Consider the following 13,130-nt stretch of genomic DNA (forward strand, 5'->3'; position numbering starts at 1 on the left):
TCAGTGGTAGCATGTTAAGTTTGATAAAACGTGTTTTGTAATCAGTTTCATAGTCTTTTAGAATAAATTTGATTGCCCGGCGTTGGATTCTTTCTAAAGTAGAGATGTCACAAATAAGGTAGGGGTGCCATAAAGGAGAACAGTAAAGTAGTTGTGATCTAACTAATGCTAAATACAAAGTTTTCTTGGTTGGAATGTCAACTGAGTGGCTGAAGGTACGTCTCAGTAGTCCAAGGGTTCTATAGGGTTTAGATGATATATGGTTATAATGATTTTTCCAAGATAAATCAGTTGATAAAATGACACCGAGGTTACGGTGAGTACTACTAGTTTTGATTATAGTGTCGTCTATGAAGTAGGATGTGGGAAATTTTGTATTAAATGATAGATGTATAAACTTGCTGGTGTTAAAAATTGTTTCCAATCTCTAGACCAGTTTGCCATTGAATCAAGATCTTGTTGAAGCTGTATGGAGTCTAGATATTCAAGAATTTGTTTATAGTATTTTGTGTCATCTGCAAAGGAGAGAGCATTAGAGCAACGGACAGATAAAAATAAGTCATTGATGTAGATTAGAAATAAAAGTGGTCCTAAAATACTTCCTTGAGGCACACCTGATAGGACCGGTAGGAAGGTGGAATATGAACCATTAAGGCAAACACATTGCTGTCTGTTGTTGAGGTAAGATCTAAACCACCACCAAAGGTTGCCAGTGATACCAATTTTCCAGAGTTTTAAAAGTAATTCATTGTGGCGAACTCTGTCAAATGCTTTTGCAAAGTCTAAGTATATTACATCTGTTTGAATTTTACAGTGTTCATGAATACTGTTTAAAAATATAAGAAGTTGTTGTAAAGTTGAACAGCCTTCCATAAATCCAAATTGACACATAGAGGTGGCATTGGAAATTTAGGCTATAACTTTGTTGTATATTATTTGTTCAAGTACTTTTGATGCAACACAAAGCAAAGATAAAGGTCTGTAGTTGGTGGTACTGATTTTGTCACCAGATTTAAAGATAGGAGTAATACAGTGAATTTGCCATTCAGAAGGTAGAGAGTAGTAGTGGATAGCATATGAAAACAAATAGTGCAGAGGTTTGACTAGAACAGATGCACAGTGTTTTAGAATTGCTGGACTGATTCCATCGATACCAGTTGCCTTGTGAGGATCCAGAAATGATAATGCATCATAAACTTCTTCTTCAGAGATGTAAATTGAGTCAAGGGACACACTTGTTCGGGGCATATTTTCAAAATTAGGAAGGGAAAAAGTACTTTGAGAGAACACTGAGTAGAAGTATTTGTTAAATAAATTAGCTTTGTTGAAGTCTTGAGAGGCAGGAGTATTGTCATAAAATATTGTGGAAGGGATGGAAGCAGATTTGGTTAGGTTTCTCACATACTGGAATATTTTAGAGTCATTGCTAAAAGCAAAATTGCTGCTGCAATTGTATTGCTGCAAGCCTGCAAATAGCTGATACATTCAAATTACTGTGCACAACATTTGAGTGCACACTTTAAAATAAAAAGTATACCTTTACAATCAGTCCAGTTACCATGGTAAACATTATATATAGTCAGTACACAAAATCCATGTAGCCATCAAATCATCTCTACAGTGCACTACGTAGCTAGCTAGCATGGTAAAATAAATGGGGGGACCGATTAAAGTAAGCCTATGATGCATACCTACTAACTGACTATTTATATGGGCTTGATCGTTTTCTATAGGTAGTATGTTCGAAATCAAGCCCATAGCTAGCTATAGCTTTGTTAAACACATAGCTAGCTAGGTTAGTAATAGTAGCTTAGTTATTAGCTAAATGATTAAAACTTTCATAGAAATTTGTTGGAAGACTTTGGAGGGGTCACTCTGGAGACACACATTTAGGCTTGATTTAGCCAAGAGTTTGTTTATTTATTTATTTATTTATTGAGGCAGGGTAGACGGCATGCTGATGCGCCCAGGAATGCCCCAAGAAAAATTATACACATACACATGATTACAGTACAGCTATATGTCTAGTAATTGCAATTGGTTAGTATATGTTAATGTTTTCTGACTCAATCATTGAGGTTGGCAAGTTATTCTAATCTGGCGACAATTGTTCTTGAAAAGAAGGAGTGTTGATGGTAACTGGTTAGATGGATAAATTGGTTTGGGTTGTGGTGTATAGTTGAATGTTGCGTAGTTAAGAAGTATGATGGTATTGATAGGCCAGATAAGTAGTGGATTCCCTTATAAAAAGTTTGCAGTTTACTAATCTTATGTTTTGATTCAAGGATGGGCCAGTTTAAGGTTTCTACTTTCTAACGCGTTTGATAGCTACACTACTCTGTCATAATCAGACCCACCGGGCAGCTCTACATTGGACTTTTTCTATGGCTTGGATGTCAGTTTGTTGATATGGATCCCAAACTGATGCTGCATAGCTACTCCTTGATGGGACAAACTATGGTGAGGTTGGCAGAAGCCTTAACAGAAGAACATGTAATTACTCTTAGAAAGTTACTAGCTACTTGAGATACTTTGATTGCTGTTTTTGTAACGTGATTTGATCAGCTAGGATAAAAATTTATATAGTAGGATACCCAAATAGGAATGTTCTTCCCTTACATCTAGAATGTGGATATCTAAATGGCAATTACGTTGAACTGGGTTAGGTGACTGGGAACACCTGATAAATACACACTTATTTACATCGAACTTCATTTGCTGTATTCCATGACCAGCTGAAGTAATTTCAGCACCCACCATATCAGTTTATAAAGAGCCACTAGAGATGACCTGTGGCTTACCATAGTACGTCGTGGATATGTACAAAGGCCGAGACAAAGACCCTGTGCCAATATGTGCTCCAGTTGACCTGATCCAAGCAGAGACTCAGTTTTCAATGTGATTGCGTATGTAACCTTTTAAGAAAAGAATTTTCCTCGGAAAAAATGGTCAAGTGACGTCACGACGATGGAACAGCGCCTGCAATTTTTATAATAATAATAATTGTAATTAGATGCGCGTATATCGAAACAGTGGACTAAAGGACCATGTCTAATGTAGTGCGGTGGTTCAAGTCTGGTGGGGTGGTGCTGAATAACTTTCGACCGTTAACTGGCGAGGATGGCATGGAACATCACGGCGATCACGTGGAACATGAGGAAGATCGTGACATGGAACTCGAATCTCAATCACCCAAACCAGGTATTGTAGGCTAGTAGTTTGTAGGTTAATGTACTGCATCACTGCCTGCATGTACCTGCTGCTAGCATGAAATAAGCAACATATCCATTTTATCACTATATCTTACATGGATGACGTTTAGTGTAGAAAGCAAATTCTTTTCTCAAGGGGTAGTCACTTCCATACCGCCAATTGATGCGCTCGCGACCGGGATCAAAAAGTTTGATCGCCAAAATATTGCCTTGATTACTTGATTTCATCTTTCCAAGAGCCTTGATTCTTGATCGTCAACCGTAAAGGCTTAGTAAATTCTCGGGTTGCTCAAAGTTAGCTTTCCAAAGGTGCTTGATCGCCACTTTTGCAGACGTCTTGATCGCTTGATTCACTGCAAAAAATACCCCTTGATCACTTCATTAAATCTTTATCCCGGTCACAAGTGCATCAATTGGTGGTATGGAGGTGACTACCCTTGTTTCTGTTATCTGTTGATATTATGTATACAGCACAGTCATCTGTTGTACATCAACTATGTCTATATATGACTCCTAATAGTGCCAGTTTGTATGCTGAGACCTCCTTTATGGGACCAAAAATCAGACCTCAACAATGAGGAGTAATGAGGTCATAAAGTATCACCTTGGGACCTATGTACACGAGATGATAACTATTGCTTTATACTGTGTGTTATACTGCTATAGCTGACCTACCTGATGTGTTCACAGTAGACGAAGCAGTAGATAAGATGGGGTTTGGATTATTCCAGGTTCTGTTGTGCATGTTTGCAGGATCTATCTGGGTAAGTACTTGTGGACTGGCTGTGTGTTTGTTATGTTTGTATGTCTGTGAAGTGTTCTAAAGAATGCTTGTTAGCCTTGATATTTGGCAGTGTATATGGCACTGAAACATGATCACAGCATGCATGTGTCTAAACGTGCATGTAGTTTGTAAATGTTTTGAGCAGGGTAGGTTTGTATGGACTGTACTTTTATGTAGGTGGTAGAGCCATTTGAAGTGATGATATTGGCTATCCTATCAGCTGCACTGAAGTGCGAGTGGGATTTAGACTATGCAGAGGAAGCCACCATTACCATGGTGAAGTGAAGATGATCATGTTCTTGTGTTTAAGTATGATATGTATCTTAGATGGTGTTTTTTGGATACCTGGTAGGCAGTCCAGTATGGGGGGCTATAGCTGACAAGTTTGGCAGGAAACGAGTATGTACACAGTATAAAATGTGTGTGTGTTTGTATACACATGTATATGTACATATGTATGTGTTAATTGCTTACGTAATATTTATACCATGGCTGTAAGTGATTTTGCTGATATTTACACCCGAAGAATGAGGGCTGCAGGACTGTTGGCTAAGAGTGTATATATCAGCAAAACCCAACGCAGTCATGGTATGAGTGATATATATATATCACTCTAGGCACACTCCCTGATAGGTCAAAGAGCTACAGAGTACCGTACGCAAGGAAATTTTGATGTAAGAAAATTTTGACGAATTCAGACTTCAGCAGATTTGACGAATAAAATGTTGACGAAAATCAAGAAATTCTAGGCAAAACCTGTACTTTTAAGGACGCCTATAAACATTTCATGAATTTAAATTTGATGAATTAAACCGATTCGTCAAATTTATCAACTTTTTTTGACGTCAAAATTTCCTTGCATACGGTACTCACCCTGTTTCTTTTACACATCAGTATCTGATAAATGATAGTGGTTTTAGTAGTGTGGACTTATAGCCTTCAGAACATATGTCATTACACACAATGTTAGAAAAATTGCAATTGTAACCATTTTGTATTACATTAAACCTACTAACTTGGCTATTGAGGCAGAAAATAAATTAATATATTAAGTTAAGGGCTTAGGACTACAAGTTACTCACCTATTTAATCTAGATGCCCTCTTTGTGTTGTTCCATGGTCTGCTCGATGGCTGACATGTGGTGGGTAAAAATATGCATCCATACATTTCCCAAACAATTATTTTAATCTTTTGTTGTTTAGTAATTACAGTAAAACCTCTATAATCTGACGCTCATTGGGATAAGAAAATTGTGTCGGATTAGCAAGGATGTCGAGGTAGTATTACATAGAAAAAGTCTCTTTGGTATACAATGCAATGTCAGGTTATAGAGGTATTCTGGACTGCAGAGGTGTCGGATTAGAGAGGTTTCAGTGTATCAACTAGTTGAAACTAGTAACTACACTAACTAAGCCTAGCATAACCTGTAAACCCGAACCCACTATTAAGCACTCTGTGTCACTCAATATAATGACTCAAAGCGTATCGTGTCTTTGAACTGGTTGGGAATCAAAGTGATGAGCAAACCGTGTTCCTATGATATTGCCCGGGAAATATGCAAGTTAAACCCCAAGTATTGCCTTTGAATGCTCACACTAGAAGTAGTATATTACCTCTTGGCTTGCTAGTATTTTTGAAGGAAGCACTCCTTTTTCACAGCTTGGCTGGTTTATAAAGTTTATTTTTGTGTTTGTGTATGGAAGCCCCTACATACCAGGTTCAGTGCTTGCTTTTCATTTGTATTCTATGTCTAAAGTTGAACAGCAGATCTAGAACGAGGTATGTAAACCTCCAACTTTTAACCATCCAACTTTGAAAAGTTTGCACGAATTATGATTTTTCTACATGCTTTAACAAAATAAAACAGAACTTTGAATGTGTGTCTTGGCAATTGCCAAACCAATTTAACTCAAAGCTACTGTAGCATGAAGGTGTCTTTCACAGGGGAGTTACCACTGTAAAACTGGTTCTGTTTTGTAGGTATGTGAAAATCACATTTTCTTGGTACCTGTGTAATACACACTTGTTTGTCGTGCACTAGTACCCCTTGTTTGCGTGATCACTGTTACCATGTGTAACTTTATGTTTTCCTTACAGAGTCTGCTAGGTGTAGTGATTTGTGCATTCACCTTTGGAATATCGAGCACCTTCTCTCCCAACTATTATGTCATGTTGTTTCTTAGAGGAGGTGTAGGATTTTCAGTTGGTGGTGGATTTCTAGGGTCAGTAATTATAAGAGGTTTATGATAGTGGTGTGTTTGTTTACTGTTACAGACCAGCATATTGTTCTGAGTTTCTACCTGCCCGGACCAGAGCTGCTATTTTGTGTTTGTTGCAGGTATGTACATAGGTCATTAGTGTGTGCATGCGTGCGTGCGTACGTACGTGCGTGCATGTGTGTACGTATGTGTGTCCCTTATTTACAGTATCTAAAAACTGTATGTATATTAGGGGTCATGGCAGTTTGGGATTTTCTGGCCAAAATATAACCCTAAACCAGCCTCACAATACCTTCATGGCATCTTGGCAATATTGGATAGGTATAACCAAGCCCGAAAGTGTCTTCAGTATAACCTGAAACACTTCCAAAAAGTTGCTACAGAATTTTAATTTTTTTATTTAGTGGAATTTTCTACTGACCAACTACCTGACTGACTGACAAGCAAAACTCGATAACGGCTAAGGCGACAGGCTTGATTTTCACTGTTCAACATTGCTTCAGCCTGACTGGTACCTTTTGGCATACCACAGTGTGTACAATACGTGCTTCGTGGACTTACCTGTGTCCTCCTTTGTGTCCCATTTATCTATGTTAACAGTGCAAGGTGTCGATTTGCAGTAGCACTGCATGATGGCTTCCCTGGAATCATCTGTCTTCTCCTTTGTGACTGATTGATTGCAGAGGTCCTTCTCCTGTAGTGTTTCTTCGTTTGTAACTCTGTGTAACAGCTAAAAAAGGAAAAGCATAATGGCCACTGCGCTATTTCAGTAATTGGTATTTGGGGTGCATGTTCAGGCAAGAACAACAACCCTTACTGGAATTTCTGTTATGAACTCTTAGTGCCATTCTTTCAGTTCTATTGTGGTATGTGTGTGTTCACCAGTGACCAATCATAATAATGTTATGAAAAAAGGAAACAAACAAGTATCAGGAAAAATTAAGAAATTTAAGTTCGATAGAAATAAAAAAGTAGTGAAAAAGGGAGGTCGCATACACCTTAAGATATACTTTACATAATCCCAAATTCAATCATGGGTATAGACCAAAGTAGGGATTTAATATCCACTAGTATATCTTCAGGTAATGATGTTTCACTACTTTTTATTTCTATGATCCCTAATCCAACTTAAATTCTTAATTTTTCCTCATACTTGTAAACACAATACAGTTGACCTTTGTTATTCCATGATGATAAAATATAAAAAAGTTGATGTTGTACTACTTACCAGTCGCCATGCAGCAAACAAACTTAACTAATAGTGTGCTAAACTAATATAGTTATTTTGGTTTGTTGCTACATACAAAATCAAATCTCATCACAGTAATTTGTATTTTGTAATTCATGAAATATTTTGTAATTCTGAAATTATGTTACTAAGGAGGCATACCTCGAACAAACCACTGTAACCCACTAATAATGCACAGAAGTATCTTCTTAACTGTTTTATAGTTTATCTATAGCATTTTCTTACACAAATTCTCCAGGCAAAGCCTCAAAGCTGCTCTTCAGTTTCATTCGCATATGTACAGGTACGCTCTCTGTTCAACTCGAAGGAATTCGTTATACCCAATAGCCTAAGAGGCCAGCCGTGTTGTTTTTTTGGCTATTTGACGTCTGTAGAGTCCATTGGGAAAGGCCTTCACCGCATCCTTATAAGCTCACTTCATCTGTATTTCAAACCAGCATGTATTAACCACCTTAAACCATAGCTTACCTGCACGGAAGTTTAATGCAAGCTCTATATGGCCTTTATTTCTCACATAAAGGCTGCTTTTAGCGAACAAAGTTTTGCTCTCGTGGGTACGGAAGATACACAAATATACAAGCATACACACACACACACACACACACACACACACACACACACACACACACACACACACACACACACACACACACACACACACACACACACACACACACTTTTCGGAAAACAATTTCAGTAAACCAGGCATACGCCCACAGCCGGCCAAAGGCCGGCTGGGGTGCTCGTCTGGTTTAACAACAAATTATACTGTATGCAAGTAGTCAGATAAATGCATACTGACTTGTAGTTGATATGGTTTGTCTATATAAAGCAAGTTCTCTTGTTGTACAAAGTTTTGTTACTACAACAGAACACCTATGTAGTTCTGGTCTAATATTATTTGCACACGTACCACACCTTTATGTATGTTTACATTCACTGTAATCAAGTTGTTAATGCAGCAGTCACTCAATATGTTCAGATAGCTGAGCATACAAATGTACTAGCTGGTATATTCACATGTGTACATGATATCTGTTTATTCTCCAGATTGCTTGGGCTATAGGATCAATATTGGAGGCAATACTGGCACTAGTGGTGATGACTAGTATTGATCATCAACCGTGGAGGTGGTTGTTAGGTATCTCTGCTCTTCCTTTCCTGGTAGTTATGATGTTGTTCCCAGTAAGTGGTTGGCTGTAAACATTATTAATACATGATACACGTACAACACATACAGCTAGGTGGCTGCAAAACATGCTGTTGAAAAATTGTATGAGTGATATTTTTTTTGTGAACATCAGGATAGGGACTTCCTACAAATGTTTACTGTATATGAACAAGAGTAATATGAGCAATAGACAGAGTATTTGCTACCATGTACACCAGAACCTGTAGTTTATGACCTGTCAGAGCTGCACATTGTTTATATATGAGACAATGGACTAGGAAATGGTTTGAGTTAGCATCATTTCTGCAAAATAGAACACACATTCCATGCACGCACGCACACACACACACACACACACACACACACACCATTAGAACGCACATGACTACTGTACCTATTAAATCTTATTACATATAAGCTTTAGTACATATCTCTACACAAGGATGTGGGTTTAATTCACTCCTTTAAGATTGGTTTTTGTATACATATGTAGCTTGCACCAGAGTCCCCTCGGTACTTGGTTTTTCGTGGCAAGGAAGACGAGGCAAAGAAAGTGCTAGCATTGATGGCCAAACTAAACTGTAAGTCCTTACCCTCTGGGAGGCTGGTTACTACAGAGGAGAAGGAACAACTGTTAAAAGAAATGACCCAAGCTACTCCAAATGAAATAGTCGAATCCACAACAACGATAGTAGAAGATGACATAGAAACTAATAATAGTAACGGAGCTATAAATGGAATGTTGCCAAATACAAAAACTGTTGAGACAACAGACCTCACTGCAGCTGTATCATCAGATAATGATTCTGACAGTGAACTACTGTTGAATGAACATGTACAACACAGACAGCCACACTTGTGGCCACGTGTTAAAATAACTATCAAAAATAAACTTCATCAGTATTACCACTGGATGGAGCTGCTGTTCAGAAATGGATGGTGGAAAACTACACTATTGTTGTGGTATATGTGGTAAGTGTTGATGCATTCATAGATGTACACATCCACGCTGCTTACACATCCACCACCCACCGAATGTTGTCTATTTTTATAACCCAACAAATTTACTACAGGAATTTTTTTCGAAGATGTGGTCTTATACTTAAATGTTCCATCTTTGCCCACGTTTATCTTTGTCCCTGCACCTTCTTTGCTGCTGCTGCACCATCTCTCCATTAAGTGTTCGTCCATGTCCACCTAACTGTTCATCTTACTGGAAGAGTCCAGGAAACAGTAAACTCTTAATATGAGGAAAGCGAGGAACCATTAAATGCCTGCAATTGCAAAGGAAGGTAATGCATGCATCTGTGGCTACCTGCAAGCAACTATACAATCTCTTATTGCTTCACATACATACCATATATACCATGTAAATTTATGATAGAGTTAAAGTTTGCCAATATTTTGGCATTAGCCTAAACAATGCATAAGTAGCTTTGTATAATGTTTTGAATGTACAGTAAAACTTTTCTCTGTCAAAATTTACCATATATGGTACGTATGTGTGAATTGAGTCGCTTCATATTATATCATAAGAATCAGTTGAGCAAACTTTGTGTGCTTGCACTAGGTTTGTAGCTAATGCTACCTACTATGGAGGTACCCTATTGGGTACATCATTGTTCCAAAATGATGAACACTGCGGTAAGTAGAACATTTCATGCATACAAGTGATGTTTTTGCACGCGTGAATATATTCACTTTTGGTTGCGTGAACTGAACAGCAAAGGTGGTAAGTCCAATTGTGTATGTACGTTCATATATACTCTTTCTACTGTTAGCTAGGATCGAAGGGAATTGTGATTGTTAAACTTCCATATTGCTGAGGTCATAGAAAAGGATCGAGCTATGCATTGTTGCGATATAAAATAATTTTCCCTACTCAAAATGTTGTACATGTAACCTGCATGTTACATATTTAGTAAAACACGACTAGTACAAACTTGCATGTGAGATACATGTAATCTTGATCCAGTGACGTGTGTGTTATAGTAAGGGCTTCGTGTATGTGACATGCATGTACATATCGTGTGTTCACGTTATGCATAATTATGGTGATGTGCTCACAAGTAACATGTATAGTACAGTCTTTTTTCAGGGGATATGCAGGTTCATTAGCTTAGCTATTCGGCAAAAATTTTCATTACTTTGTATTCAGGTAGCACTTATTCAATGGCTTGTTTGGTCCATTTGCAGGACTCAAGGATGACAACGGCACCAATCAAGATTGTAAAGTACTAACAAAGTCTGACTATATTCATATTATGGTGGCCACTTCTGCTGAGTTTCCTGGTCAGCTCTACCCTTATATTCTAACCAATCATATCTGCTACTGTATTTTTCAGGTACTATATGGATTATTGTATTATTACTGGTTATTGGGAGGAAGAAGGCAATGGCAATAACAACTCTAGCTGCTGCTATTAGTTTTGGATTACTGTTTCTGTGTTTGAACCAGTGAGTCACATTGCCTCTCCACCCTAAATGGTCTAGGAAAATAGTGATGTGGGCTTACAGATATGTTACGCATAACTGTAAGCCTGAATAGTTCTTGTAGTTAGTCGGACAGTGATTTCTACGTAATTTTTGTGTAGACATGACAATGTATGTGTGCATGTGTGTGTTGGTTTTTAATGCTGTGAAAGCATTGCTGCTTTTGAGAAACTTCAAGGTACCATCAAAGTTAGCAAAAATAAATTATCACAATCTCTGGAAGTCTAGATAATGTTGTAACAATTAATGTGTGTGAAATGCAATTTTAATTCTGCTGCTACAATATTACAGTAAAACTGCAGCTAAAACCAAACTAACTTTCAGTTGATTCTTATCCCTGCCACCAGATAATACCTAGCTGTCAATAATGCCAGTATAGCTGTTATAGCAACTACTAATTGTCTTGGAAAGACGTGTAACTTGCTGAATTTTTTCGTTTTGCAGAAATATACTGACGGTATTTTTATTTGGTGTTCGTGGATTTGCAACCGCTTTTTTCCATGCTGTCTATCTTTACACTCCTGAGGTGAGCGAAGTGTTCAATATTCAGATGTTGTTACAAGTTATCCTCAGGTGTACCCGACTGCTGTGAGAGGTTTTGGCATGTCACTATGTGCCAGTATTAGTAGAGTTGGTGCAATGATTGCTCCTTATATTGCTCAGGTAGTTGGAATGTGTATGATGTACTGCAATATGCTTTATTTTCATGCAAAAAATCAAAATACTAATATTTTTTTGTGTGATTTTACACTGACCAAAATTTTATTTTACATGACTGCTGTATTAGAATATCTCCTTTTGCAAGCTTGATCTTCTGTTCTTCTGCAGCACCGGTAGCTATACAATGGCAAAACAAAGACTGTCTTGTTGAAAGCTAATAGCTAAAAACAGTAAGCCACACCATCAGTTAATGCTTGTAAACTTTGGCCTAGGAGCTTTAAGTTTTTAGTTTAGCACTGAGACTCGGTGATTGAGATACTCCAATGTAACACTCAGTGCTCTAATAAAGCAGTCATGTATCTCAATTCAAAACTACTCCCACAGTCTGTTTTGTTTTTCTTAAGAATATACTCATTCCAGCAATGATTCATTTCCAAATACTGTAACAGTGGAACCTTGATTATCCGAACACCGATTAATCGAACTCTCTATTATCCGAGCACCAAATCAACTGCTCAATTAGGATATTTTGTCAACAAGTGTATGCTTTATTAGAGTAATTGAGTATGTATGTAAATATATGGATGTTTGATTTTACATACTATTCGATTATACGAACACCCTTTCCCCCCAGTTCAGATAATCGAGATTCCACTGTATCTTTAGGATTCACACTTTTCCCATGGTCACCATCAAGCAAGATGCTATAATGGCATATGCACAATCCTGGTCAGATCTGAGTATTTTATTCCTGGTTGACTTTACCTAGTCTCAACCCTCCCTCCCTCCCTCACACACACACGCACCCCCCCACACACACACACAAATTTACATGTAATGTATATCTATGCCTCTCAGGCATGAAAAGGCACAAATCCTACCTCCTCCACAGACACTACTGGCATACAATGCTGTAGCAAGTATCAGCTTGTTTGTAGTCTTCTCACTATTATCAACACTGGCAGCAATATTGCTACCCATTGAGACCAGAGGAAGACCAATGAAGGTAGTGATTGTTGTTAGTGCACTCTTCATCACTTTTATTGTGTAGGACACTGGGGAGTAAAATTAACCAACTGATGTATCAATGGACTTTTTAAGTTATTTTGTATAATTTTTAATTTCATAATGAACTACATTCAGTTGCATGTAGTTTATACTTTATCTAAAACCCTTACGAATTGTGTGTAGTTGTTGCACTGACAATAAACTGTATACAAGTGCACTGTGTTTGCGAGGTATAAATTTTAGGCACTGGAGAGTGAACTTAAAAGATAATGCGCGTTGCTAAATGAAACGTCACTGAAGTAGCTATATAGTAAAATGTACAGGCAAGCAGTC

The 13,130-nt window shown here is 37.8% G+C and overlaps 1 protein-coding gene across 2 annotated transcripts; it reads left to right on the forward strand.

Annotated features, from left to right (window-relative positions):
* Positions 1 to 3,010: 3,010 nt before the first annotated feature.
* LOC136268748 (putative transporter svop-1) lies at positions 3,011 to 12,970 on the forward strand. Of its 2 annotated transcripts, XM_066064209.1 has the most exons (15): positions 3,011 to 3,201; positions 3,879 to 3,976; positions 4,174 to 4,272; positions 4,324 to 4,395; positions 6,095 to 6,219; positions 6,272 to 6,335; positions 8,516 to 8,650; positions 9,130 to 9,608; positions 10,207 to 10,280; positions 10,833 to 10,928; positions 10,982 to 11,093; positions 11,574 to 11,655; positions 11,703 to 11,792; positions 12,682 to 12,795; positions 12,841 to 12,970. In XM_066064209.1, exons 1-15 carry the CDS (start codon positions 3,048 to 3,050, stop codon positions 12,853 to 12,855), a joined length of 1,809 nt encoding a protein of 602 aa, XP_065920281.1. In that variant the 5' UTR covers positions 3,011 to 3,047; the 3' UTR covers positions 12,856 to 12,970. The 2 variants fall into 2 exon arrangements, with proteins under 2 accessions (XP_065920281.1, XP_065920283.1); XM_066064211.1 differs by lacking the exon at positions 12,841 to 12,970 and having other exon boundaries at positions 12,648 to 12,785.
* Positions 12,971 to 13,130: the final 160 nt, after the last annotated feature.

The sequence above is a fragment of the Dysidea avara genome, chromosome 10, assembly GCF_963678975.1.
Source record: "Dysidea avara chromosome 10, odDysAvar1.4, whole genome shotgun sequence".
In the NCBI taxonomy this organism is placed as follows: domain Eukaryota; kingdom Metazoa; phylum Porifera; class Demospongiae; order Dictyoceratida; family Dysideidae; genus Dysidea; species Dysidea avara.

Bases quoted from the DNA above. Each gene is read 5' to 3' on its own strand.
- LOC136268748 (XM_066064209.1), top strand. From the start codon at position 3,048: ATGTCTAATGTAGTGCGGTGGTTCAAGTCTGGTGGGGTGGTGCTGAAT. The intron at 3,977-4,173 runs GTAAGTACTTGT...ACTTTTATGTAG, and splicing joins TGTTTGCAGGATCTATCTGG to GTGGTAGAGCCATTTGAAGT. The intron at 11,656-11,702 runs GTGAGCGAAGTG...AGTTATCCTCAG, and splicing joins TCTATCTTTACACTCCTGAG to GTGTACCCGACTGCTGTGAG.